Here is a 24,471-nt window from a genome sequence, read left to right as displayed (position 1 = left end):
TCCCTTAAAAATCTAGTATCCAATCAAGATGAGCGGGGGGAAGGTGGGAGGGAAATGAGGACCATGTCATGAGAAAGGGTATCACTGTTTGTGAAGTTATGCACCTTCTATCTGGTGAATATAATGTAACCCTTCTATTAATCACAATAAAAAGTGATATATATAAAAAAGAAAATTGAGGAAGTTGGTAACACTGTTTAACAAGAAATGTACTCATTACCTTACTTATGTAACTATAACCCTTCTGTAAAGCACCTTTACCACAAAATAAAATTCAGTATAAAAAGACAAAAAATCTAGTATCAAGAATGCATTTTTCTAGTAGTTAACATACATCTATCAGATGTCAATTCAGATGGCTTCTATCATGTCATAAACTTCATTATAAGCAATTATTCAACCTATGTTTACATAGATCACACTCTACTTGATGTGGAAGATAGAATGATGAGACAGACAGATCTTTCCATAGAAAGATTAGAATCTAGTGGGAAAGATGACCAAGTAAGCCTATAATTTCCACTAGGTGTGACAAGGACTAGGATCAAGGTATGATGAGTTCATAGCATTAGCATGGAGTCAGAGACTGGCTATATATTAAGTCTGTGCTGGAAACATAATTCATCACAGAGTTTCTCTTCCATGTGCTCCTCTTCTCTAACCTTATAATGGTCCCTCCTTGTCCTGTGGCTTTCCTGTACACAGCACGTTATAGTTCACTTAGCACAGCCTGGAGAACAAATGCAGTCTGTTCTTCTTTTCTTTGCCTCACTCTGATATGAATGAAACAGGGCTTTGAAATTACTTCTCAGGACACCCTCCAGAAAATGGAGCCAAACCCTGATCTGTGCCAGAAATATGTGAAACATCCTAACCTGTATTCACCAGCCGGTGTCCATCTTTGCATCCATCAGCACTCTTCTTTCAGTCAACATGCTTGTGGTGGTTGGCACACTGAGACACCCCTGTCCCCAGTATACCAGTCAAAGGCAATCTGACTGCCACTCTCTCTATTGCTATGGTTCTCATTAATGTAGTGGTAAAGGGGAGGAAGTCAGCTCTGTCTGAGGAAAAGCCCTAAGTGTGCAGATGAGGGATTCAGTTCTTTCCAGCAGGATGTCTAAGACTTCAAAGTAAACATTGATCACCTGATATTTTGTCCAAATGTGACTGTCATTGAGATGAAGCCAAAATTTGTATCTGTGACAAGCTACCAGCTGTAGTTGAAGCTGTTAGCTAACAGATCACACTTAAAAAGCAAAGACATGGATGGAAGATAATAATTCACCTTAGAATCTCTAGAGAAAAAAAATAGGCCGGTAGTGTTCTTAAAACCCTGAGATGAAAGAATATGGCCTTGAAAAACATTCTTTGGAAGATTTGTTCATAGATCAAACTTTATAGGTCTTATGATCTTATAAAACTACATTTAAATTTTTTCAGTTCTGGCTCAGTGCTGGTGACTCATAACCATAATCCGAGCTACCTAATGAGGCTGAGATCTGAGGATCATAGTTTGCAGCCAGGATAGGCAGGAAAGCATTAATGAGGCTTTAATTTCCAATTAAGCACCAAAACAGCTAGAAGTAGAGGTATGGCTTAAATGCTAGAGCACTAGCCTCAAGCTGAGAAGCTCAGGGATAGTTCAAAACTGATACGCACAAAGAAAAGAAAAACAATCCTCAGTTCTGAGTTGTAACAGATCTTACCTCAAGCTAATTAATTCATGTTATTATTAGAAAAAATAAGGAAAATGCACATTATAATCTATGGTATTTTTGTTTTGTATTCTCTCTTTATAGGCAATGTCAGTGAAAAAAAGGATCCAGAATGATTACTAACCTATGACTCCCAACAGTATGACAGGTATCTATCTATTCTCTTGTTTTTTCTTTGTGTCTCCATTTGTGAAGCGAAATATAAAGGCTAATCTAACAGTCTCAGCACCCATTATTATCCTTATGACTAGATCCCTACAATGTGTTCTATAATCTTCAAAAGCGATGAGATACATCATAACCAGGATGATAATGGAGGGGCAAGGTTAGTCAGTAGACTTCCAAAGATCACCCTTACACACTGAACGTGATTCTTTGTGTCTCTCACATCCATGGAACAGATGCCTCTACGTCCTTACCAACCCCATGGACCTTCCCAAAAGTGGGCTCTTCCTCCCACTCAACAGAAAATCCAAAAGGCAGCAGAAAGCTACAAGACTTATTAGCAAAGATCAAAGCAGAGACTGAACAAACTCCAGAAGAATAGACAGTTCCCACAGCACACGTTCCTTGTACAGCACCAAGAGCAGAGGTTGCACTTTCACGTGCTGGGGGGGCGGGAGGAGGGGTGGGCAGGCAAATAAAAGTAATGACTGAAATGGGGTTTAAGGAAAAACAAACAACTAGAATACTCAGCACACACAGCAATCACTGGGAAGCAGAAATGAAGCCCAGTGTGTCCAGAGAGTGCCCATTGTCTGGAGAAGAAAGAAACCCACATTTTATCTGATAAAAACATCGAAGACTTGTGGTCCAGTCAAAATGTGTTGCCTGATGTCATCCCATGAGCTGTTAGTTTACGGGCCCTGTTGTGTGCCCTTCAGCCTAGCTCCAAGCCCTGTTCTTTTGATTCCCATGGCATTAGAGAGGATACTCATAAACCTTGAGTGCCACAGTGCAGGTAGTTCAATTAATCCCACCTTCCTCTGGTTCCTCTGAGAATCCATTCTCTAGTATACCTAAGGAGTGAACATACATTATCTCCCCATCATCGCCATGCTTCTCTCCCCACCTACACTTGCGCTCCTGATGTAGGGGAGCGGGGGGGGGAGATAGAGGACCTGGGGAGTGTATATATATATAGTGGGTCGTGGGGCTTGAACTTGGCTTGGGTGTTGTCCCTATCCCTGAGCCATAGCCCCACTTCCCTTTTTCTAGTGATTAGTGGGAGATAAGAGTGTCAAGTTCTTCAGTGCCTGGGCTGCCTTTGACTAGCCATCCTCCAATCTCAGACTCCTGAGTAGCTAGGATTACAGGTGTGAGTCACCGCGCCCAGCTCATATTTTTTTTTTCACATTCGAAAATACCAACAGCTTACCCACTCCCAGTACTGTTCCACTGCCAACAAAGCCAAACTCTTCCCTACTTAAACCTCTCTATTCCTGCCATGCCATAAACGCAAGCATGGCTCTGGGTTCTTGCTGGACCTATTGGTACTCTCAGTCAGTAGGAGTTGTGGCTTGGGTCTTTGTAGGTGCATGATAGCAGAGAGCAGGCAGTGGCACTGAAAACCAAGGGAAAGTATCTCCCTCTGCTAATGGAAATGTGAGGTCAAGTATTACACAAGGGTGATTCTATAATGTGATGATTTACCCACCTGAAAATCCTTCTGAAGACAGACGCTCCAGAATGCACCTTCCTGAGATATATAATAAGGTAAGTAATACAATAATTTCTGCTCACTGTAGAGGGGACTTCTACATAGTATGCCATAGGAAGATCCATCCCAGATTCCTCCAGATCAGAGGCAGATGGCTTGACACCCGAGTATAAAGGCTAATGAGTAAATCTGTCTGACTTCACTGACCACGTAGTGACTTGCCATTAGTAGTCAATTCTTCCATGGCAGCATAAAAACCCACAGGCCATGTGTAAATTTGCAGAACTGACTGTGTTTTAGAACTGATTTGATTTACAAAACAGGCAGCAGGCTATCTTTAGCCATGAGCTATCATTTGCTGATGTGAATTCTACAGCCCTTGGTTGTGCTATTTGAGCCTTAGCTCCAGCCCACAGCAGTGTTGAGCTTAACCCTTGCAGCTGAGTGGCTGGAGGTTTTTGGCCTAGCCTAAAATAACCTCTTCAGCACATGGGACAGAGCCTGAGGCAGCTCTAATGTCTTCCAGGCAGGCTGAGTTGGGAAGCCCAGCTGCCTCCTAGTGGGAGGAAACACTGTTTCAGCCTTGGTTTCCTTGGGTAGAAATTAACTGTGTGTAGTTAGTTATAAGAAACAATTTCATTAAATGTACATGCTCAGGCTCAAATAAGAAAAACATTACTTTAGACTCTCATTTTACATGTAAAATGAAAATATTCCTTCCTCTCTCTCCTTCCCTCCTCCTCTCCCTCTCTCTCTGTCTCTGTCTGTCTCTCTGTCTCTGTCTCTGTCTCTCTCTGTCTCTGTCTCTCTCTGTCTCTCTCTCTGTCTCTCTGTCTCTCTCTCTCTCTCTCTCTGTCTCTCTCTGTCTCTCTCTCTCTCTCTCTCTCTCTCTCTCTCTCTCTCTCTCTCTCTCTCTCTCTCTCTCTCTCTCTGTAGAATGGGGCTAGCTACATGTTTATTTTATAAATCCTGAAGGAAAACCATAATAAGCTTGTATACTGTTTGAACTAGCTGCTTGTTCTAATAGCAGAATTTGAAAGTCAAGTATTCATATTTTTTCTTCTGCTTCCCTAAAAGCAAACAAGCCAGTGTGTTCATATAAAACACATATACATCTTTGGTACATAGGCTTTTTCAGTTCCAGTGCCTACTGAATTGCTTTAACCCACTTAATTTAAAATTAGGACTTCATAAAATTTCTCTTAAAAAACTGATTCCTAGAGTGGAAATAAGAAAGTACCTTAACATGACATCTTAATAGTCTGGAATTAGACTCACTTCCTAGGTAATCTGAGGGGAGCTCTGCTGACAGTTATGACATGTGATGAACTCTTATTTTGAATAAAATCATGATTTTATGGCATAGGGGAAATTCTTTTGTAAGCTAGGAAGATCTAAAATTTTTCAGTACTAAAGTTAGAGGCTCTGAGCCTTATTTGAAAAGAAAAGCAACAACTCAGACTGCTGTACCTGCCTGAGGAAGCAGAGGCAAGGGTCTGTCCTATGTATGTCTGTCCCACAGCAGGAAACTGGGAGGTAGCATTAAGTTAGCACTGTTGCCTTTGACATGGGATCAGATCCAGTAAATAAAAGTAACTCTTAAAGAGACAGCGGGAGGCTTTAAAAATAGGTACCAGCTACCTTTTCCTTATAGAAGAAAAAGAAAATGAATGAGCAAGACAATGGTACATACTTGACATCCAAGGGCCCTTTAGTACAAAGTGAACCCCATTTCCCTGTCACTTCCTGTGACGTGCTTGTGTATTTAACCTCTTGTGGTGTTCATCTTCTTCCCTGTGTGGAGGCATCACACTGGTATAGCAGGAAGGATATGCACCCCAATGGCATTCTCTGTACCTGTCCCTGTTTCCCACTCTTACATTGTGCCCTTTGTGTTGTCCTTTTCTTGCTTGTTTTATTAACTGGTGTTCTGTTAAGCATAATTCAGCATTTGCATTTTCTTTATTACTTCTGGGATTATTTATCTACTTGGATTTCACCTCTAACTTGATGTTCATAGTTACTGTCCATTGACCTATTGTGAACATTGCTTTTTTCTTTACATTACTTAATGAAGTTGTTTGTATACTAAGGATAGCGACAAGACAGACTTGTTATCTATCTAAATCTTGTATTCCTTATGAATTGAGTGAGAAAGTATGACTAGATCATTCCTAACTCCTCTCTGCTTTGAAGATACTATTATATATATATATATACATACATTTTTTTGCCAGTTGAGACTTGGATTCAGGGCCTGAGCACTGTCCTTGGGCTTTCTCAAGGCTAGAGCTCTACCACTTGAACCTCAGCACCACTTCTGGCTTTATTTCTATGTATGTGGTACCGAGGAATTGAACCTGGGTCTTCGTGCATGCTAGGCAAGCACTCTACCACTAGGCCAAACTCCCGGCCCCTATTATTTATATTTTTAAACTGAATATTTATAAATTAAATTTTCATAATGTAAAGCACTGATGGTTAAACATAAACAAAAGTAAGCCCCAAAGCAAAGTATTTTGTGTTTGGAGACTATGTGAAACCAACTTTTCAAAGCCAAACAAAACTCAGAAAGGGGGAGAACTCAGGATTTTATTATAAAGCCTACTGCACTTTCCAAGGGTATGTGTGTAACTGTTCCTTTTCATCAGCTCTTCAACAGCCATTAATTCCTCCAAAAACAGAATCAGTGTGTGCATGTGCTACCAGTAAGTTGACAGCTTTGTGTGGTTACTGACAGAAGGTTACTAACAGCAAATTAATGACATGCCTCAAAGTTAACTAATGGCCTTGCACTTGCAAGCCAGCTGTTCTGTCACTTAAGCCATGCCCATAGCCCAAAGATAGCTAGTTTTACCAGTGAACATAACGTTAATGTTTCTGTTGTCAATAAACAGTCTTCAGCCAAAGGTTCTTATTCTTGGATACTGAGTAATTCATAATAGTGATATTGTCTTTGCTTATTAGGTTGTTAACACTACGTTACCAGATTAATATATAAATATATATTTGTTGGAAAATGGAATAGATTTTATGATTATCTGCTTTGTACCTGTTTTGCACCTGTTTTTATCTCCCTCTAGACAAGTTCTAAGCGAAAAGAAAGACTAGATTTAAGAATTGAACATCACCAAAACCTCTGTTATCAAATTATAACTAGATCATTTGCAATGTAAATTTCAATTCAATCATACACCCTTTAACTCCAGAATGTGAAGGAACTTAGTCTATTTGTGCTTGAGGAGGTTGTTTGTTAAGCAGAGGTTTTGTTATTTTGGTTTGGTTTTTGTGTCGGTACTAGAATTTGAGTGCTGTCCTGTAGCTTTCTCACTCAAGGCTGGTGGTCTATTACTGACTCACAACTACACTTCTAGCTCTTTTCATTAATTGGAGATAAGAGTCTCACAGACTTTCCTGTCCAGCCTGGCTTAGAACCACCATTCTCAGATCTCAGCTTCCTGAGTAGCTAGGATTACAGGTCTAAGCCCTTGTTACTCGGCTTTAAGCAAACATTTCTTTCTTACCATTTTTAAAAACTATACATTTTCCTTGTTAAAAATTAATTTGCTTATACATACACACAAATGGATCACTAACAAAAACTTTATTGTTTTCAAAACACATGTGTTTAAGTCGTCTCCTATGGTGTGTATCTTTTTAAGATTTATATATTAAAAATTCATTACCTATGATAAATGTTAAAAAAATATTTTCCAAAATTAGTAGATGCCCCTTCTTTATATTTATGTCATTTTACCTTTAAAATCTTCTTTTTTTCTGGTCCTGGGGCTTATACTCAAGACCTACACACTGTTCTTGAGCTTCTTTATGCTTAAGGCTAGTGCTCTATCACTTGAGCCACAGTGCCACTTGGGGCCCTTTCTGAGTAGTTTATTTGTAAGTCTCAGGGACTTACCTGCTGGGGCTGGCTTCAAACTGTGATCCTCAGCCTCTTGAATAGCCAGGATTACAGTTATGAACCACTCCTTTATCTAGAGTTCTTACATTAACATCCTAGCACATTTGATTTATTCTTTTCCCTCTATCTCTAATTTTTATTTTGTTTTTTACTATTATTATTCTAAGTAGTTGTATAAAGGGGTTGCCATTCAACAAAGCCGTTTATGAATACAGTGTCTTGATCAGTGTCTCCTCTTTCAACATTCTCACCCATCCCTCCTAACCTACTTTTTCCTTCACTTTCCTTAATTTTGTAAGATATATATTAAATTTTTGCTACTTTAACAAATCAGTTTATGAATACAATGCATCTTCATTTGTGTCTAATTTTTATTTTTGAACCATTGACATATACTTGCAAAACATGATACTGTGGCATGGGGGACATACACACTGTTTTAGTTTATATATGATAGCTTCTGTTGGGGTATCATGTTATGATTTATGGCCTGACAAGCTTAAAAATGTTGGTGATCATGGAGAGCCAGAGCTCAAGGGCTCTTTGGAGTAAGTTAGCTCTTCTATTTCAACATGTGGTGCTTTTGTCGTTAGATACAGAAATATCTCTGAGGATTGAATATGCAGTTCTTAATTATGTCTTCTCATGTTATCATTTATCCTCCATCCATCCAAATTGTCCTCGCACTGGCCTGCAGGGGAGAAAGAGGATCAAGTGGTAAAGGTTCTTCTGTCCTCTCTCCCATAGTCAGCATGATTGAGCCCCCAGGGCTTTCACCTCTTGCCTTTTTAAAGGAAGGACCCAAAGAAGCCCACGGAGTCCAGTAAGTCACAATGTCAATGTGATGCTCTGCCTTTTTTCCCTCATGACTCCAGAGAAAGCAGTTTAGGGACTAATTTGCCTAATTATTTCAAATTCTAATTATTCTAAAGGCATCTGGAAGCCTGTGACAAAAAAAGTTAAATATTTCCTTGTATTTTATAGAACCAACTGCACACATTACCAACACTGCATGAATCATTTTACAGGTGGGGGAAAAAAGCATGCTTGAATAGGTAGCTACATTGTGGTTTGAGCCAATTACAAAAACAAGACTTGAATTTCATGTGTTGGATATTTAGCCACAATGATACAAGCAGAGGCTTGGGAGTTTCCTCCTTAGCCCAGTATCGCCTCTGAAAGAAATGAAGAGCTCATTGCAGGTAGACTAGAAAGGAAACACCAGTGTCCCTTGCAGTGTGTGGAGGGCATGAAGGAGACTGTGACCCACACATCACATAAAAGGCCTTTAATTTATCCTCAGACAGCTCCCCCACAGGTCACTCCCTCCCAACTGCTCAAACCTCACATTCTCTCTTCCATCTCTCTGGAGGATGGTAACCTGTGGGTCTCCATGCACCCACCACCACCTCCGCATGTCCCTTCCTTCCACCCCAGAACTCCAGCAGCTCATGCCCTGGAGGGCTTGAGTCCCTCCTCTACACCTCCCCTGTCTTCATAATACCCCAAAGCAGACAAATATTCCATGGAGCCCCACTGGCCTTGGAAAGAAAAGGAAGGGAACGCATAAATGTTTATCATCTTACACTGTTCCCTGTCACACATGCATTAGTAGAAGCCAATGATAATCCCACCATGGGTCCATGCAGTCTAATGAAGAGAGCAAACAGAAATCTCAGTTCAAGGTTTTCCGTAAGTTCTCATGAAAGCAAAGGAAAAACATAAAGAAATGAACTACATAAAGATAGCAGAGTGTAGCTCTGTGGTAGAGCTCAGGCCTAGCATGAGAGGTCCTGGTTCAAACCCCAGCACTGGCAACAACCAATCAAAAAACAAGCCAAAGCATGAAGTTACCCTCAGCCTTTTCTTTTTCAAATTAAAAATAATGCTTGTTTGGCTGGGAGTGCTTGCCTAGCATGCACAAAGACCTGGGTTCGATTCCTCGGTACCACATACATAGGAAAAAGTCAGAAGTAATACTGAGGCTCAAGTGGTAGAGCTCTAGCCTTGAGAAAGTCCAAGGACAGTGCTCAGGCTCTGAGCTCAAGCCCAGGACTGGCAAGAAAAATAAAATAAAAAAATTTTAAATGCTTTGCTTTCCTTGGGAAATAGAAGGAACGGTAACACTTGATATGATCTACAGATGCTAGACTTTGCCATGGGGTACTCTAGAGATGAGCCAACTCTCCTGTATTCTGCCTCTGTCCCTCTCCTGTGTCTTCCATCTTTAACTTCCTAATCTTCTGGAGGAGAAACTTATTGCCAAAAGAAAGGAGATACCTGAAAGAGACCATTCATGAAACACTACCATTCCCTTCTCTCACGTTGCTGAATCTAGAACTTCTGTTGCCAAATCGGAGCTGCAGCTAGGCAATCAGGAAGTTGAAAATAATCCACAAGTTAGAGCTTTGTTGAAAATAAATAAATGAATGGGAAAAAAATAAGTTTCCCTCTTCCTCAACAGCTTCTTGTGTCTTTCTGAGTTCTTCTCTGCCCTCACCTGTAGCCCCGCAGTCCCCAACCCGCCTCTGTCATCATCTTCTTCACTCCACTCACCATCCTCCACTGCCATCATCCCACCAGCTCTATCATCTGCATCCCCATCTCAACCTCAAACCTGTGATAACTCACAAGCCGGTTCTCAACTAAGGTGAAATGTTGTAAAAGATATCCAGAAGGTATCAAGGTTCTTTCATGGTGGGAGCTCTCTTCCTCTCTATTCTTTTTATGTGCAAGATGAAATGATCAGTGTTCCCTACACTAAATAGATAAATAGAACATTTTCTATATCTTTTTCAGAACAAGGTATAGGATTTTTCATGAGAAGAGGTGTCAGCTACATCCTGTGATTGTGTAATTTCCCTTAAACCTTTCCAGACTTTCAAAATTTGTCATAGCTTCTCCTAATTCTGTTTGTATGGGCCTCATTAAGAGACATCTGAGTGAGAAAATTCTGATTTAGTCTGAATTTCCCATCTCAAAGTAGGAATTATACTCCAGTATTATAAAACTATAAATGATGCCATCAGAATACCAATTACTTCTGGCATTATAATTAATCAACAAGTCTTTTCAATATTATTTTAAAATCAAGATTAAGTGTATGTAAATGAATATAATACAGACTATTAGAGTAATGCATATTGAAAATATAAGAATTTTTATTATTTCATGTCATGCTCCAAATTAGATCAAGAAATTACTGGCATAAATTAGAACATTAGTAAATTCTTTGAGGTTTTCACATAAAATTAATTAAATTGATCACTTTTTGAGCATCTAAGATATTGGATGCTGAGACATGACAGAGGAATAGTCTTTTTCTTTCAGGAGCTCACAGTCAAGATCAGTTTCTGAGCATGTCAGTGTGTGTTCTTTTAATTTCTGAGATTTATAGAAGCTTAAGTGGAAGAAATCTTAGAGACCATTTGGCCCAAAATCCAAAATTACAGATAGAAAAGCTAAGCTTATGAACATGGAGACCCCTGTGTGTGGCCATATAACCATATAGATATTTTGGTTTTTCTCATAGATAATTCATACTTCTTAAGTTTCCACTGACTAAATGGATTTGTAAAATATTCAATGATATAGTAGAGAGGAAAGCTATGTGCAATCATGCTGCATCTGTTAGTAAAATAAGTCTTTCTGTTACAGCAAATAAATCTCAAATCGCTGTGACTTCACTGGAGAAGAAAGGAAAGGAAGAAGAAAATCAACACATAGAGGTCATTTCATAGGCCAGGCCAAAGCTGTCATTCATTATTCTGTTGGCTAGAACTTGTTCACATGACCATATTTTACTGCAAGGAGACTAGAAACCACAGTCTAGGTATGTGGTAGGAAATATGTGTACATTGATTTTGATTGAGTCAGTTTCACAAGGGACTATAAAATGAATAGTAAAATTATGAAGATGAGGGGGCTTAGAAAGGGGTTGTTCTTTCTAATGAAGTCATCTTGTTTGTTTAAAAAGTATGTTTCAATGGTCTGACCTTCTGTCAGCATTTCTAGAGCAGGTGAAGGTAGTCTGTTTTGATCACCTTTAGAAGTAGTAGAACCAAGCAACTAGTTCTACTTCTGGAGTTGCTATGATATTATGAAAAGAACATGGACTTTGAAGTCATGTATCTTTGGGTTCAAATCCCTGGTTCATCACTTATTTTCCTTGTGGCTTAGAACTGAATTCAACTTCTAATTGTCAAGTAGGGGCAGAAAGATTCCTAGACCTGTATTGAAAATCTACTAAATTGGTCAGTGAACATTTATTGAGCACTTTCTACATGTCAGATCCTACAGTACACCCTGGAGAAAGCAGGGCAAGGACAAGAGACACAGGGGTCCTAGGTTGATCTAGGAACTTATATAGTCATCATCACTACTAAGCACCCAATAAATGTTAGTGTCCATGCTTCCTCTACTGCCTGTACTCCCCACTCTACAATCGGATATGATGTCTTCTTTCCCCTACAGACCTATTTAGAAAAGCCATTTATCCTTATACATTTTAGATGAAATAAGCTAGTAAACACTGATGTTTTTGTAAGATGCTTTAGGTCAAGTACAAACTAGAATTGCTGGGTGAGAATGTTTGTTTATGTCTATGAAAGACCTTAAGCTTGCAAGGGCTTAAAACATAATGCTGGAGGCTTCACATGAATATTTGTTTGGTAGCAGAGAAGCATCAAGGGAGAGAGCTCTCTTGAAGGCTGGTGGCCTTCACAGTGCTCAGACTGATAAATCAGAGGAGGCAGATCTTCAGATTGTGAATGGCCAGAGGGTCATTCCTGAGAGCCAGAAGGCTGCTGAGGCCGCTCTAGTAGGCTTATAGAGCAGAAAGACCCAGCATGAAAGCCAAGAAAGGGCAGGTTACAACATGGCTGCCATCCCCGCTGGGAAAACTCTCACTTCTCGCTCTCCTTGACTTTTTTTTTTTCTTTCAGCTCTTGTTTCACTGTTTCCAATTACTTTGTTTTGTTTGATAATCTATGTTTTACTTTCTTGCTTTATTCTTACCCAGAATTATTCTCCTCTATTCTTTGTATCTTAAAAGCAAATAGGATGGAGGGAAGAAAGCAAGTTATGAGGATACTATACATTCAAACCAAGAGACTATGAAGCATCTTAACTCCAATCATTTTTTATGCCCCAAACCATTACCAACTCCTTCTGGCAATAGAGTGTCTGAAGGTACAGGCCTAAGGTCAAATCCGCTCAGGGTCCAGTATAACACTGCCTCTCTCCATGTGACCTCACCCACTTTTCCCTTTCTTAACATTCGTTTCTTCCTTTGTGAAATAGAGATGGTTGGTTGGCTATTTATATACTAGTCAGGGTTAAAAGAAATAATTCATCCAGGCCTCAGGGTCTCTTACCTGTGTGATCCTAGATATTCAGGAAGCTGAGATCTGAGTATCATGCCTCAAAGCCAATCTTGGCAGGAAGGTCCACAAGACCCTTGAATTAATCACCAAAAGCCCCAAAGTGGAACAATCATTGAAGTAGTAGAGCACTAGAATTGAGTACAAAAGCTCAGGTACAGTGCCCAGGCCCTGAGTTCAGGCCCTAGTACTAGTACAGAAAAGAAAACAAACAATACAATATGCCTAGAAATTTGGCTAGGACATAGCAAAGTCCAAATAAAGAATGGTACATGCTATCAACATGGTCCATCCTCACCATGTGTGCAGGCCAAGAGGACCAGTCCTGCCAGGAAAGCTTAAGGGAAGTTGTCTTGTTATCTTGCTCCCGATTAGCCAAATGCCATCCCAACCTACTCCATGGTCCAAGGATACCATACCAATTAAGTGTCACAGGTGTGACTCAGAAATGAGTCTTTTCATTTCCAATTTCCAGGCTGATGCTTGAGGATTGTCCGTTACATTTAAATATCTGTTTATGTAGAAGATACCTTTGAAAACCAATGGGTAAAGTTTCTGGGAGGCTGTTACCCTGCCTCCAGTCCCTACCTTTCCTTGTTTCTTGCTCTTAGGAAAGTTCAAGCTGGTATTGGCTGGTTGATCTTGATTTTCAGGCAGGACAGCGTATCCATGGTGGGCTGTCCAAACAGGCAGGACGAAGCATATTTACTTAGTAGAAGCCTGGGTTAGAGTCCAGATTTCCAAGATTAGGAATTCTCTGCTTCCTGACCCTGTCAAACCCCATCACTTCACAGAAATTTTCCATGTGCCACAAATCAGTTGAATAAAGCTATTTGATCCAGGCATGCCCTAGACTAGAGGACAAAACGTAAATTGGCTTCTGGACCTGGGCAGCTTGGCTCAGTCTGCTGATAACTTCATCAAACTCACTTCCTAATCTGCTCTTTTCTTACTCTCTCCTTCCTCCTCTCTCTCACACCTCCCCTTCTTTCCCATCCTCTCCCTTTACTCCTCTCCCCTCCCCTCCTCTTCTCTTCCCTTCCCGTTACTCTTCTCTTGTCTCCTCCCGGCATTCATGCCACAATGCTTTGACAGAGTTGCCCATCCTCTTACAGAATGCCTTTGTTACTCTCAGGGGCACACTGTAAAGTCTGACCATTAATGAAACTGGCACAGGAATCCTCTCAGGCCAATATTATTTTATTCTAAATAAATTCTGCGAACAAATTAGAAACACTGAGAACATGAGCTGCTAGTTCCAAGAACAATGAGTTCACTTGTAGATTCTTTGCCTTTACTCAGCTTCACCCTGACAGCACTCACTCCTAGCCCACGCTTGTGATGATCCGGGATTGATTTTTCTTGTAGCTGTCTTAGTGACTTTGATGGAACCTTCTTGACCCTCTATTTCCTTTTCTATTGATGAGGTGGCTGGACTGGTATAGCTCCAAGGTACCTGTTAGTCCTCATCATGCTCTGAATTTTACACCTCAGGGCCCATTGCCCCAGTACCAAAAGCACTAACTTGCCTCTAGCAGTGGGCATAGAATCATTCTGAGCATGAGTTTTCCAGCCAAATGTCCTTAGCTGGCAGTCAGAAAGTCTGGTGAATGAGGTGACATGATTCATGAAGTTACATGGTATGGGTTAGCCCTGGTCAGTCACACCCTTTCTTTTCATCATTATGAGCTGAACAAAGCCTTGCAGTCTAAACCTTGAAATGAGAAGAATTTACTCTGTAGCTCATCCTTTTCCTGGTGCTTGGTTTGGGATTTGTTGTTGTTTTACTTTTGCTTCTGCTTGTCTCCTTATTTTTCTGACATAGCATGTCCCTGCAAACAGGTGTCATAGCTGTTTAGAGACCATAACATCGGACTTAGGATGAGTGCTAACATATACATGGCTCTTATCATATCAAACCCTCCAATCAATATTTTTAGCAATAAAGGGAAATAAAATAAGGCTTGTTTAATATGCAGGAAGAAGTTTCTCTTTTTTTTTTTTCTTCCAAGTCCTAGGTTGATCCTGGGGCTTAGACTCTGGGTCTGGGCATTGTTCCTGAACTATCTCAGCTCAAGGCTAGTGCCATACTACTTTGAGCCACAGTACCACTTGTGGTTTTTCTGGTGGTTAATTAGAGCTAAGAGTCCCACTAAACTTTCCTGCCTGGGCTGGCTCTGAACCTCAGTCCTCAGATCACAGCCTCCTGAGTAGCTAGGATCACAGGTTTGAGCCACTGATGTCCAACATGAATTAAATTTCACACAGTTTTTCTTCCCTTGCTGGAAAGTAAGCACCAAGTGCAAATCATTGTTGGCAAAAGCATCATGATTACATTCTAGTGGTACCACAGCACAGATAGATTATATCTATTATGATGCTTGAAGCAAGTGATGCCTTACAAATCCCTCCATTGTTCCCACCTACTCAAAAAAGTATCTATATTATTATGACACCCTCACTAAAAATTCCATTGATCATAGTTGACTTTTGATTACATTAGTGAGTTATTTCAAATACAAATGTTCCTGCTAACACCAAATCCACCACATTCCTAGCCTGATGTGCATTAATCCTATCAGACTTTCCCTCCTAGCGTCAGTTGTGCTGATTGGTAGGAAGGAGACCATAGCAAGCAGAGACCAGAAACAGCACCAAGTAAGGGTAAAGGCCTTTAAATCAGAACCATGACAAACTCACTTCACAATTCTTGCCAAAGTCAGGCTTTATCAGTCCCTGCTGCACTATATACTCCCTCATTATCGGCTTCACACAAACACCTTCCCCAGTGATGACCTCCAAAGCCAACACTGCCAACATCTCCAAGAAGGACAGAAAATGGAGCAAAAACCCTCCTCACCTACGGGCGGCCCCATGACACATATGGTAACAGCAGTCTTGTGTCTGGATCTCTCTTTAAGCTAATATACATGAATCCACCATGGAGAAAATTGGCAGAAATGGGATTGTTTTTCCAGTGTGGCTTTATCCTTCCCCATCCCTCATTCTTCAAGCCAGTATACCTCCCCCTTTGCTGTCCCCCAAATTGGCACAGCTGTGGGTAGCCCACCCCACCCCCAGGAGATAACCCTTTCTTGACCATGCAGCAAATGGAGTGATCTTGCAATACCTTCCCCTTGCTGCGTCACACAGCAGGGATGTGACACAGGCAAGCTTGCCATGGGGAGGTTGGAAAGCATGTGGACAGCATGACTTTGGCAGTTCAGCTCTCTTTGCAGATGCCATCATCTGTAGACACCAAGTAGAGATATGCCACAATGAACAGGGTAATTACTAGTAGCAGAGTGGGCCTTCTTTAGGCTACAATTTACACACAAAACATCTCAGGCCAGCTTTTCATATAGCTGGAATGTTTGTTATCCAAAGCTGAGATTTTTTTCCCATAAAAATGAGATTCTTCAAGTTCCTAAGCATCAGTGTTGGATTCAATCTGTTGGTATCAGACAAGCTTGTTCATTTGGATATAAGGTGTTAAATATATGTCTGAAGAAATAGGCCCCTTGGCTGCATTCCTAGATTATAGGAACCTCCCGTTGCTATTGGGCACCTGCCCTATACTGAGAAGGATTTGGGCACAGCTCTGCCCCTTACTGGTTTGGGGACTGAGGTGAATGTTTGCTTCATCCTCTGTGGAGTGAGGAAAACAGCTTCCCATTGTCACCAGTCATTTTGGGCACCATCTTTAGCTTTCTCATGTGTAAACTGGGTGTAATAAGAGCCTCTCCCTGGCGTCCCTGGTACAGGAAGCTAAGCCAATATGGACTTACACCAATCTGGCGCAGAGCAGGCACTCTATGTGGTTTAGCTCCCAGCATCCTAATCACAAATGAAAAGAATTCTTCTTTCAGTCCTAAATGACTTTGTGACTTTTTAACTTCTTTTTTTTTCTTTTTTTTTATTGTAATTAGTAAAAGGGTTACATTATATTTGCCAGATAGAAGGTGCATTAATTCACATACATTGATACCCTTTCACATGTCTTGGTCCCCGTTTCCCTCCCCCCCCACACCCCCCACCCGTCTTGGTTTTCCCCCCTTCCCTATCAAATTTCAAATATCCAAATACAAATAAATTCAATATATCAGATAACAAAGTGAGATACTATACCAATATGAGATAACCAAGGGACAGCAAAGGAGATGAGAGACAACATAGTACATTAAGGACAACAATCATTCATTATATGGCTTTTTTGTTTCACTATCCTGGAGGTCCTTTCAATTAGCTTCACATTATATGTCCTTATGTATCAAGAGTTTGCTCTATTGCAAATCTCTGCTAGTAGAGCCCAAGGTTTCTACTGATTATGACGAATGAGGGAAACCATTGAGCCTAAGTTCCTTTGAGTCTGGCTTACTTCACTTAATATGATTTTTTCTAAGTCTTTCCATTTCCTAACAAATGGGACGATGTCATTCTTTCTGACAGCAGCATAGAATTCCATTGTGTACAAATACCACAACTTGTTGATCCACTCATCAACTGAGGGACATCTAGGTTGGTTCCATATCTTTGCTATGGTGAATAGTGCTGCAATGAACATTGTTGTGCTAGTGGGGTTAGTATGTCCTTGTTTCTGGGTGGTTGGGTAAATGCCAAGTAGTGGAACTGCTGGGTCATAGGGGAGTTCTATGTTTAGCCTTTTGAGGCACTGCCACACTGCTTTCCATAGTGGTTGAACGAGTTTGCACTCCCACCAACAGTGTAGTAGTGATCCCTCCTGGCCACAACCCCTCCAGCATCTGTTGTCATTCGTTTTCCTGATCTTGGCCATTCTAGCTGGAGTGAGGTGGAATCTTAAGAGTTGTTTTGATTTGCATTTCTTTTATGACCAGAGATGTTGAGCATTTCTTCATGTGTCTATAGGCCATTTTTGTTTCTTCTTCAGAGAAGACTCTCTTTAAGTCTTTGGCCCATTTTTTAATGGGATGGTTGTTACTTTGGAGGTTAGTTTTGGAGTGATTCAATTTTTTCAGTTGTTGATATATTTTAGATATGAGGCCTTTGTCCGTTGTTTGGTTGGTGAAGATCTTCTCCCACTCTGTAGGCTTCCTGATTAGTTTACTAGCTATGTCCTTTGCCATACAAAAGCTCTGCAGTTTAATGCAGTCCCACTTATCCAGCCTTTCTCTGATTTGTTGTGATTCTTGGTCTTTATTAAGAAAGTTTCGACCTGTGCCAAGGAGGCCTAGTGTATCTCCTATTCCTTCCTGTAGAGTTTTCAGTGTGTCAGCTTTTACCTCCAGGTCTTTGATCCATTTGGAGTTAATTCTAGTGCAAGGTGACAAGGATCCAGCTTTAGTTTTCTGCAGGTGCTTAACCAGTTCTGCCAGCACAACTTGTTGAAGAGGCTGTCTTTCTTCCATTCTATTTTTTTGGCTCCCTTGTCAAAGATTAGGTGGCCATAGGTCTGTGGTTTAATATCTGGGTCCTCAGTTCTATTCCATTGGTCTTCAGGCCTGTTCCTGTGCCAGTACCAAGCTGTTTTAATAATTAGAGCTCTGTAATAGAGTCTAAAGTTTGGAATTGAAATTCCTCCAGCGCTGTTCTTTCTGCTAAAAAGTGTTTTTGCTATACGGGGTCTTTTATTATTCCATATGAAATTTTGGATTGCCTCTTCTATTTCTTTAAAGAATGACATTGGGATGTTGATGGGTATTGCATTGAATTTGTAGATAGCTCTTGGCAAGATTGTCATTTTCACAATGTTGATTCTTCCAATCCAGGAGCATGGGAGGTTTTTCCATTTCCTTAGTTCTGCTTTAACTTCCTTTTTTAGGGTTTTAAAGTTTTCATCAAAAAGGTCCTTTACATTCTTAGTTAAGCTAATTCCTAGGTACTTTATTTTCTTTGAGGCTATTGTGAAAGGAGTTTCTTTCCTGATTATTGCCTTGTTCCTCTCACTGTTGGCATAAAGGAAGGCAGTTGATTTTTGAGGGTTGATTTTATAGCCTGCTACTCTTCCAAAGCTTTGAATCAGCTCAAGGAGCTTGGGAGTAGAGTCTATAGGATTCTTTAAATACAGAATCATGTCATGGGCAAAGAGGGATAGTTTTATTTCCTCTTTCCCTACTTGGATCCCCTTTATGCTTGCTTCTTGCCTTATTGCACTGGCTAGGAATTCTAGTACTATGTTAAAGAGTAGTGGAGAGAGTGGACATCCTTGTCTCGTTCCTGATTTTAGAGGGAATGGCTTTAGATTTTCACCATTAAGTGTAATACTAGCAGTAGGTTTCTCATACACAGCCTTTATTACATTGAGGAATGTTCCATGGATACCTAGTTTCTCCAGAGCTTTTAACATAAAGGGTTGTTGGATCTTGTCAAATGCCTTTTCCGCGTCTATTGAGACAATCATGTGATTTTTGTCCTTGCTCCTGTTGATGTGTTGAATTATATTAATTGATTTGCGTATGTTGAACCAGCTTTGCCTCCCTGTGATGAATCCAGTTTGATCATAGTGTATAATTTTTTTGATGAGTTGTTGTAGACGGTTGGCCAGTATTTTGTTGAGAAGTTTTGCATCGATGTTCATCAAAGATATAGGTCTATAGTTCTCTTTCTTTGATGAATCTCTGTCTGGTTTGGGGATCAGGGTTATACTGGCTTCATAGAATGAGTTTGGTAAGGAACCTTCATTTTCAATTTCGTTGAAGAGCTTGAGGAGTATTGGTGTGAGCTTTGCTTTGAAGACCTTATAGAATTCAGCTGTGAATCCATCTGGCCCTGGGCTTTTCTTAGGTGGAAGTTCTCTAATTGCCATTTCTATTTCAGAGCTTGAAATAGGCCTGTTGAGTTGGCTTAGTTCTTCTTGGTTCAGTGTGGGTATGTTAATATTGGCTAGAAATTCATCCATTTCATCTAGATTCTCAAATTTGTTGGCATAAAGGTTTGAGAAGTATTCCCTCATGATATTCTGGATCTTGGTAATTTCTGTCGTGATATTACCATTTTCATCTGCGATTTTGTTTATTTCGATATGCTCTCTTCTTTTTTTGGTAAGATTTGCTAAGGGCTTGTCAATTTTGTTAATTCTTTCAAAGAACCAACTCCTTGTTTTGTTGATTCTTTCTATAGTTTTTTTGGATTCCAATCATTTAATTCTGCTTTGATTTTAATTATTTGCTTTCTTCTACTGGGATTAGGGTTGGTTTGTTGCTCTTTTTCCAGGAGCTTAAGGTGAGACATTAACTTGTTGGTTTGCAATTTTTCCAACTTGTTGTTGTAGGCACTCAGCACTATAAATTTTCCTCTGAGTACTGCCTTTGCTGTGTCCCAAAGGAGTTGGTAGTTTGTGTGCTCCTTACTGTTAAATTTCATAAACTGTTGGATTTCTGTTCTGATCTCTTCGATGACCCATTGGTGATTCAACAATGTGTTCAGTCTCCATGAGTTACAGGGTTTTCGTTGGTGGAGATGTGTGTTCAGTTCCAGTTTGATGCCTTTGTGGTCTGAGAGTGTGCATGGAATAATTTCTGTGTTTCTGAATCTGTCCAGGTTTATTTTATGGCCTAACATGTGATCTATTTTGGAAAATGTTCCATGTGCTGCTGAGAAAAACGTATATTGTGTCGTTGCTGGGTGGAATATTCTGCAGATGTCTGTTAGATCTAGTTGGTCTATATAGTTGTTCAGTTCTAAGGTTTCTCTGTTGAGTTTTTGCCTTGTTGATCTGTCCATAGGTGAAAGTGGTGTGTTAAAGTCACCGACAATCACTGTATTTTGATCTATGTATGGTTTCAGTGTAAGTAAAGTTTGCTTGATGAAGTTCGGAGCTCCGGGATTGGGTGTGTAAATATTTAGTATCGTTATGTCTTCCTGGAGGAAAGATCCCTTTAGTAGTATGTAGTAACCTTCTTTGTCTTTTCTTACTAATTTTGGTTTGAAGTCTATTTTATCTGATATGAGGATGGCAACTCCAGCCTGTTTATGGGGGCCGTTAGCTTGATAGAGTTTATTCCAACCTCTCACTTTCAAAAGATGCTTGTCTTTTTGGGTAAGATGTGTCTCTTGAAGACAGCAGAACGATGGCTCTTGCTTTTTGATCCAACTAGACAGCCTATGCCGTTTAATTGGAGAGTTGAGTCCATTGATATTGAGAGTTAGGATTGAGAGATATTTATTAGGTCCTACCATTTTTAAAAGCTTTTATTTGGGCCTGTGTCTTGACAGTTCTTGTGGTCCTTAGGTGGTATGCTGTTTAGGTGCCATTTCTTTCCCTATATTGCCTTTATTTTGGTTTTTTATGTATAGAACATCTTTCAGAATTCTCTGTAGTGTTGGTTTTGTTGCGACATATTGTTGCAGCTTTTCCCTGGAATGGAATGTTTTTATTGTTCCCTCAGTTATGAATGAGAGCTTAGCTGGGTACAGGATTCTTGGTTGGTAGTTATTTGACTTAAGGGCATGACATATATGCTTCCAGTCACTTCTTGCTTGCATGGTCTCTGCTGAGTAATCTGGGGTTATTCTGATTGGTTTTCCTTTATAGGTTACTGAACCCTTTTCCCTGGCTGCCTTTAGGATCCTTTTTTTGGTTTCTACTGATCCAGTTCGGATTACGATGTGGCGGTGAGATGTTCTTTTCTGGTCAGGTCTGTTTGGGGTTCTAAAAGCTTCTTGTATCTGGATGGGTCTGCCCTTCTGGATATTTGGGAAATTCTCTGAGATGATTCCTTGAAGTATATTTCCAATACCATTGACCTCTTTCTCCAGACCCTCCTCAATACCAATTAGCCTTAAATTAGGCTTCCTAATTGTATCTTGGACCTCTTGAAGCGCTCTCTCATTTTTCCTAGATTTGTATTGACTCATTTTCTGTTCTTTCTCTATAATAACTAAATTATCTTCAGCCCCGGAGATTCTCTCCTCTGCATTGTCTAACCTGACATCAAAGCTATCTACTTTATTTTTCATCTCCCTTGCTACTAATTGCTCATTTTTGATGCCTTGCATCTCTTCTTTTAGATCATGTATGGATTTCTTTAGCTCCTTGATTTCCATTTGAGTGGTTAGCTCAGTAGCTTTATTTTCTTTGAACATTTGCTGGAGTTCAGTCACCTTTTTATTTGTGGATTCTATGAATTCATCCATCTTTCTTTGAACAGCCTTTATTATGGCCTCCTTTATGGCTTCTTCTTTTTCACTTATCACCTTGTTTATGGTTTCCTCTTGTTCAGCTATGGCTTCCTCCCTTATCTCTTTCTTTATATTTTCACATTTTTCATTAATGATGTTTATCAATTGCATTTGTACAGCACTTGGAAGACTCTCCTCTAGGTTTGCCAGTGACTGTTCCATTGGCTGTTTACATTGGGTGGGGGAGGTGGGAGGTGTTGTTTCTTGATTTGACATTTTTCTTGAGTTTCTTGTTCTGCCCATTTGAAAATGGGAGCAAGATTAATACTAAACACAATTATAGTTTTTCAGATATGTCCAACCTAGACCTCTGTAGCTGGCAGACTCTAGATGTTCACAAGTTTTGATTGGTGTTATCACTCTTTCTTTTTGTGCAGTTATGGACTAGTCTAATTATTCACTGATAAGCGATTTATATCCAAAACAATAAGCCTCTCAATCCAATCTCTATTGTCTTTAAGTCCCTCTGAGCCTAGAGAATGATTAAACACCTAGATATACAATGTTGCTCAACAGCCATCAAGTGTAGATCCATGCAGTATAAGGGTTGAAAGAGGAGCAGAGGTCCAGAGATAGAGAAATAGAATGAGAGAGGTCAGGGGGTAAGTAGGTAGAGTATTTGAGTACAATGTTTGGAAAGTATTAGAATAAAACTTATGTGTTGCTGCACGACTAGCTCTTAGCCCAACCAGTGGCCTCACAGTGGACCATGGGATGGATCTGCGAGCTTCCGTCTGAGCGTGGTTGGCAGACGTTTTCCTGTGCTGCTTCCAGGGGTGGCCCCAAGCCAAGGGTCTGGGGATTGAGAGTTTCAGGAGCTCTCAGTAGGACCAGCAGGAGACCCCTCTGTTCCCAGGGGCGGGGCCCAGCTGGGGACGTGGGCTCCAAGGGCGGAGCTGCGCCTTTTTGGTTCTCAGAAGGGGAGCTTGGCTGCTGGTCGGCCCTTCAGATCCCTGCTGTGTTTCCACTGCTTTGTCAGAGTCTGTGACTGTGGGGGGGGGGGGCCCTCAGTGGTGTCTTGCTCAGGATTCCCAGCTGGAGGATGCCCCGCTCGAGAATTGAGGGGGGGCAGATGCTGGCTCCTATTTACCCGCACCCCCTACCCACTGTTGTAAGGCAGGGTCCCAAATCGCTCCACTCTCCAGATCCAGTGGCCTGGGTGAGGAGCCTGGTGGGTGGGTGGGAGCTGGGACAGCTCCGCCTCCCCTGGTGGGGTGCTGAGTCTTAGGGTCTGCCCGCTTGTCAGTCTCCAGTCAGAGGGCTGGGGGTTGAGCCCGTTGGGCGGGTGGGAGTTGGGGCAGCCCCGCCTCCCTTGGTGGGGTGCTGGGACTTATGGGTAGCCCGCCTGTCAATCTCCAGTCAATGGCCTGAGGGAGGGGGCTGTTGAGGGGAGGGACAGGATTCTAAATTCCTTGCCCCCCTGCTCCCGCCAGTCTTTCTCGGGCGGGGTGTTGGGGTCTGAGTTAAGTTCTATTGCTTGGCACCCGCTCCGCTTTCCCGATGTGTTTGGGGACGCGCTGTATTACTCACGCCTCTGCGTCCGTCTGCGGGAGCTCCTCGGTGGTGGGGAGTCTTTCACTCCCCTCGGGTCTCCGCCGCTTGCTGTTCTGCTTCCGCGTCTGGGTTCCGCTGCTTCCGCCGTTCGCTGGCCCAGTTCTGTGCTGGTTTCTGCAGCCGTTGGGCTCCCAGCCTGGTGCCCTCCACTGCCGCCGTTTTTCGTGGGTTAGAGCCGGTGCCCGCCCCCGCTTTCCCCGTGTGGAGCAGGTGCCAGCTCAAGCCGCTGTTCGCAGCTTGGTCCGCATGGCTTTCTGTGGCTTTGGGCCAGAGGTGGGGGAGGGGTCCTCGCGTTCCGAATTCTTTGAGAAAGTTGGATGTGAGCTTTATCTGGATTTCTTTTCCGGTTTGAGTCCTTCTCCGTTGCTTTTTGAGTTTGTTGTTGTGGATTTCTTTAGATAGTTGGCTCGTGGGACTCCCTGGTTCTCTCTTTTTGTCAGAGAAAGCTAGGTAGCATCCCTATTGTCTCGGCACCATCTTCCTTCCTCCTTTTTTAACTTCTTAATAGGCATTTCAAAAACAAATCAGCACTTCCTTATGTTGGCTTGTTGTTTTCCCAAGTTCTTTGGCTACTTGGAAGCAGAGACCCACCATGTTCATACCACTAACACGTGGCAGCAGCAAATAGTGTGAGGTGCAGAAGCTCTCCAGACACAGCCATCTCTCGTTTGTTAAAAATTTACTGGAAGAAAAAAACTGCTTTTAGTTAGAAAAACAACTCTTCCTGTTGGAGGTATAGAGTGAAAAATGTCAGAATTTTTTAAACTATGGAAACTGGGCAATAAAGTCCTTCTGTATACTGGAAAAACATCCCTTCAACTACAAGGTCAGGAGACAAGCAATCAAAGAATCCATGCCAGCTCTTCCCTCCATTGGGTGACATCAAATGAGAATATGACCTTCTGTTTCCATTATTCAAATTTCTTACCATGCATTTTACTCCATAGAATCTACTTCTTCTCACTGTGAGATGAGTGAAGTCACTCCCCAAAAGGGAGTTGTGTAGCACTGTTATCTTGACCAAGTTGGATTTGGATTTTTTTTTGCATTTTTTTATTGTAATTAGTAAAAGGGTTACAT

The 24,471-nt window shown here is 41.2% G+C and overlaps 1 protein-coding gene across 7 annotated transcripts in view; it reads left to right on the top strand.

Moving 5' to 3' along the window:
* Thrb (thyroid hormone receptor beta) overlaps nt 1-24,471 on the top strand; it is a 349,517-nt gene that overhangs the window by 239,231 nt on the left and 85,815 nt on the right. For all 7 annotated transcript variants that reach the window (XM_090322288.1, XM_090322280.1, XM_090322256.1 and 4 more), the window contains one exon: nt 1,803-1,866. In XM_090322288.1, the coding sequence (XP_090178414.1) occupies nt 1,845-1,866 (22 nt within the window). In that variant the 5' untranslated portion in view covers nt 1,803-1,844. The remainder of the gene's footprint in view (nt 1-1,802; nt 1,867-24,471) is intronic.

The sequence above is a fragment of the Megascapheus bottae genome, chromosome 2 (genome assembly GCF_031878675.1).
Source record: "Megascapheus bottae isolate mThoBot1 chromosome 2, mThoBot2.hap1, whole genome shotgun sequence".
In the NCBI taxonomy this organism is placed as follows: Eukaryota; Metazoa; Chordata; class Mammalia; order Rodentia; family Geomyidae; genus Megascapheus; species Megascapheus bottae.
This window is presented reverse-complemented; position numbering and strand designations above follow the sequence as displayed.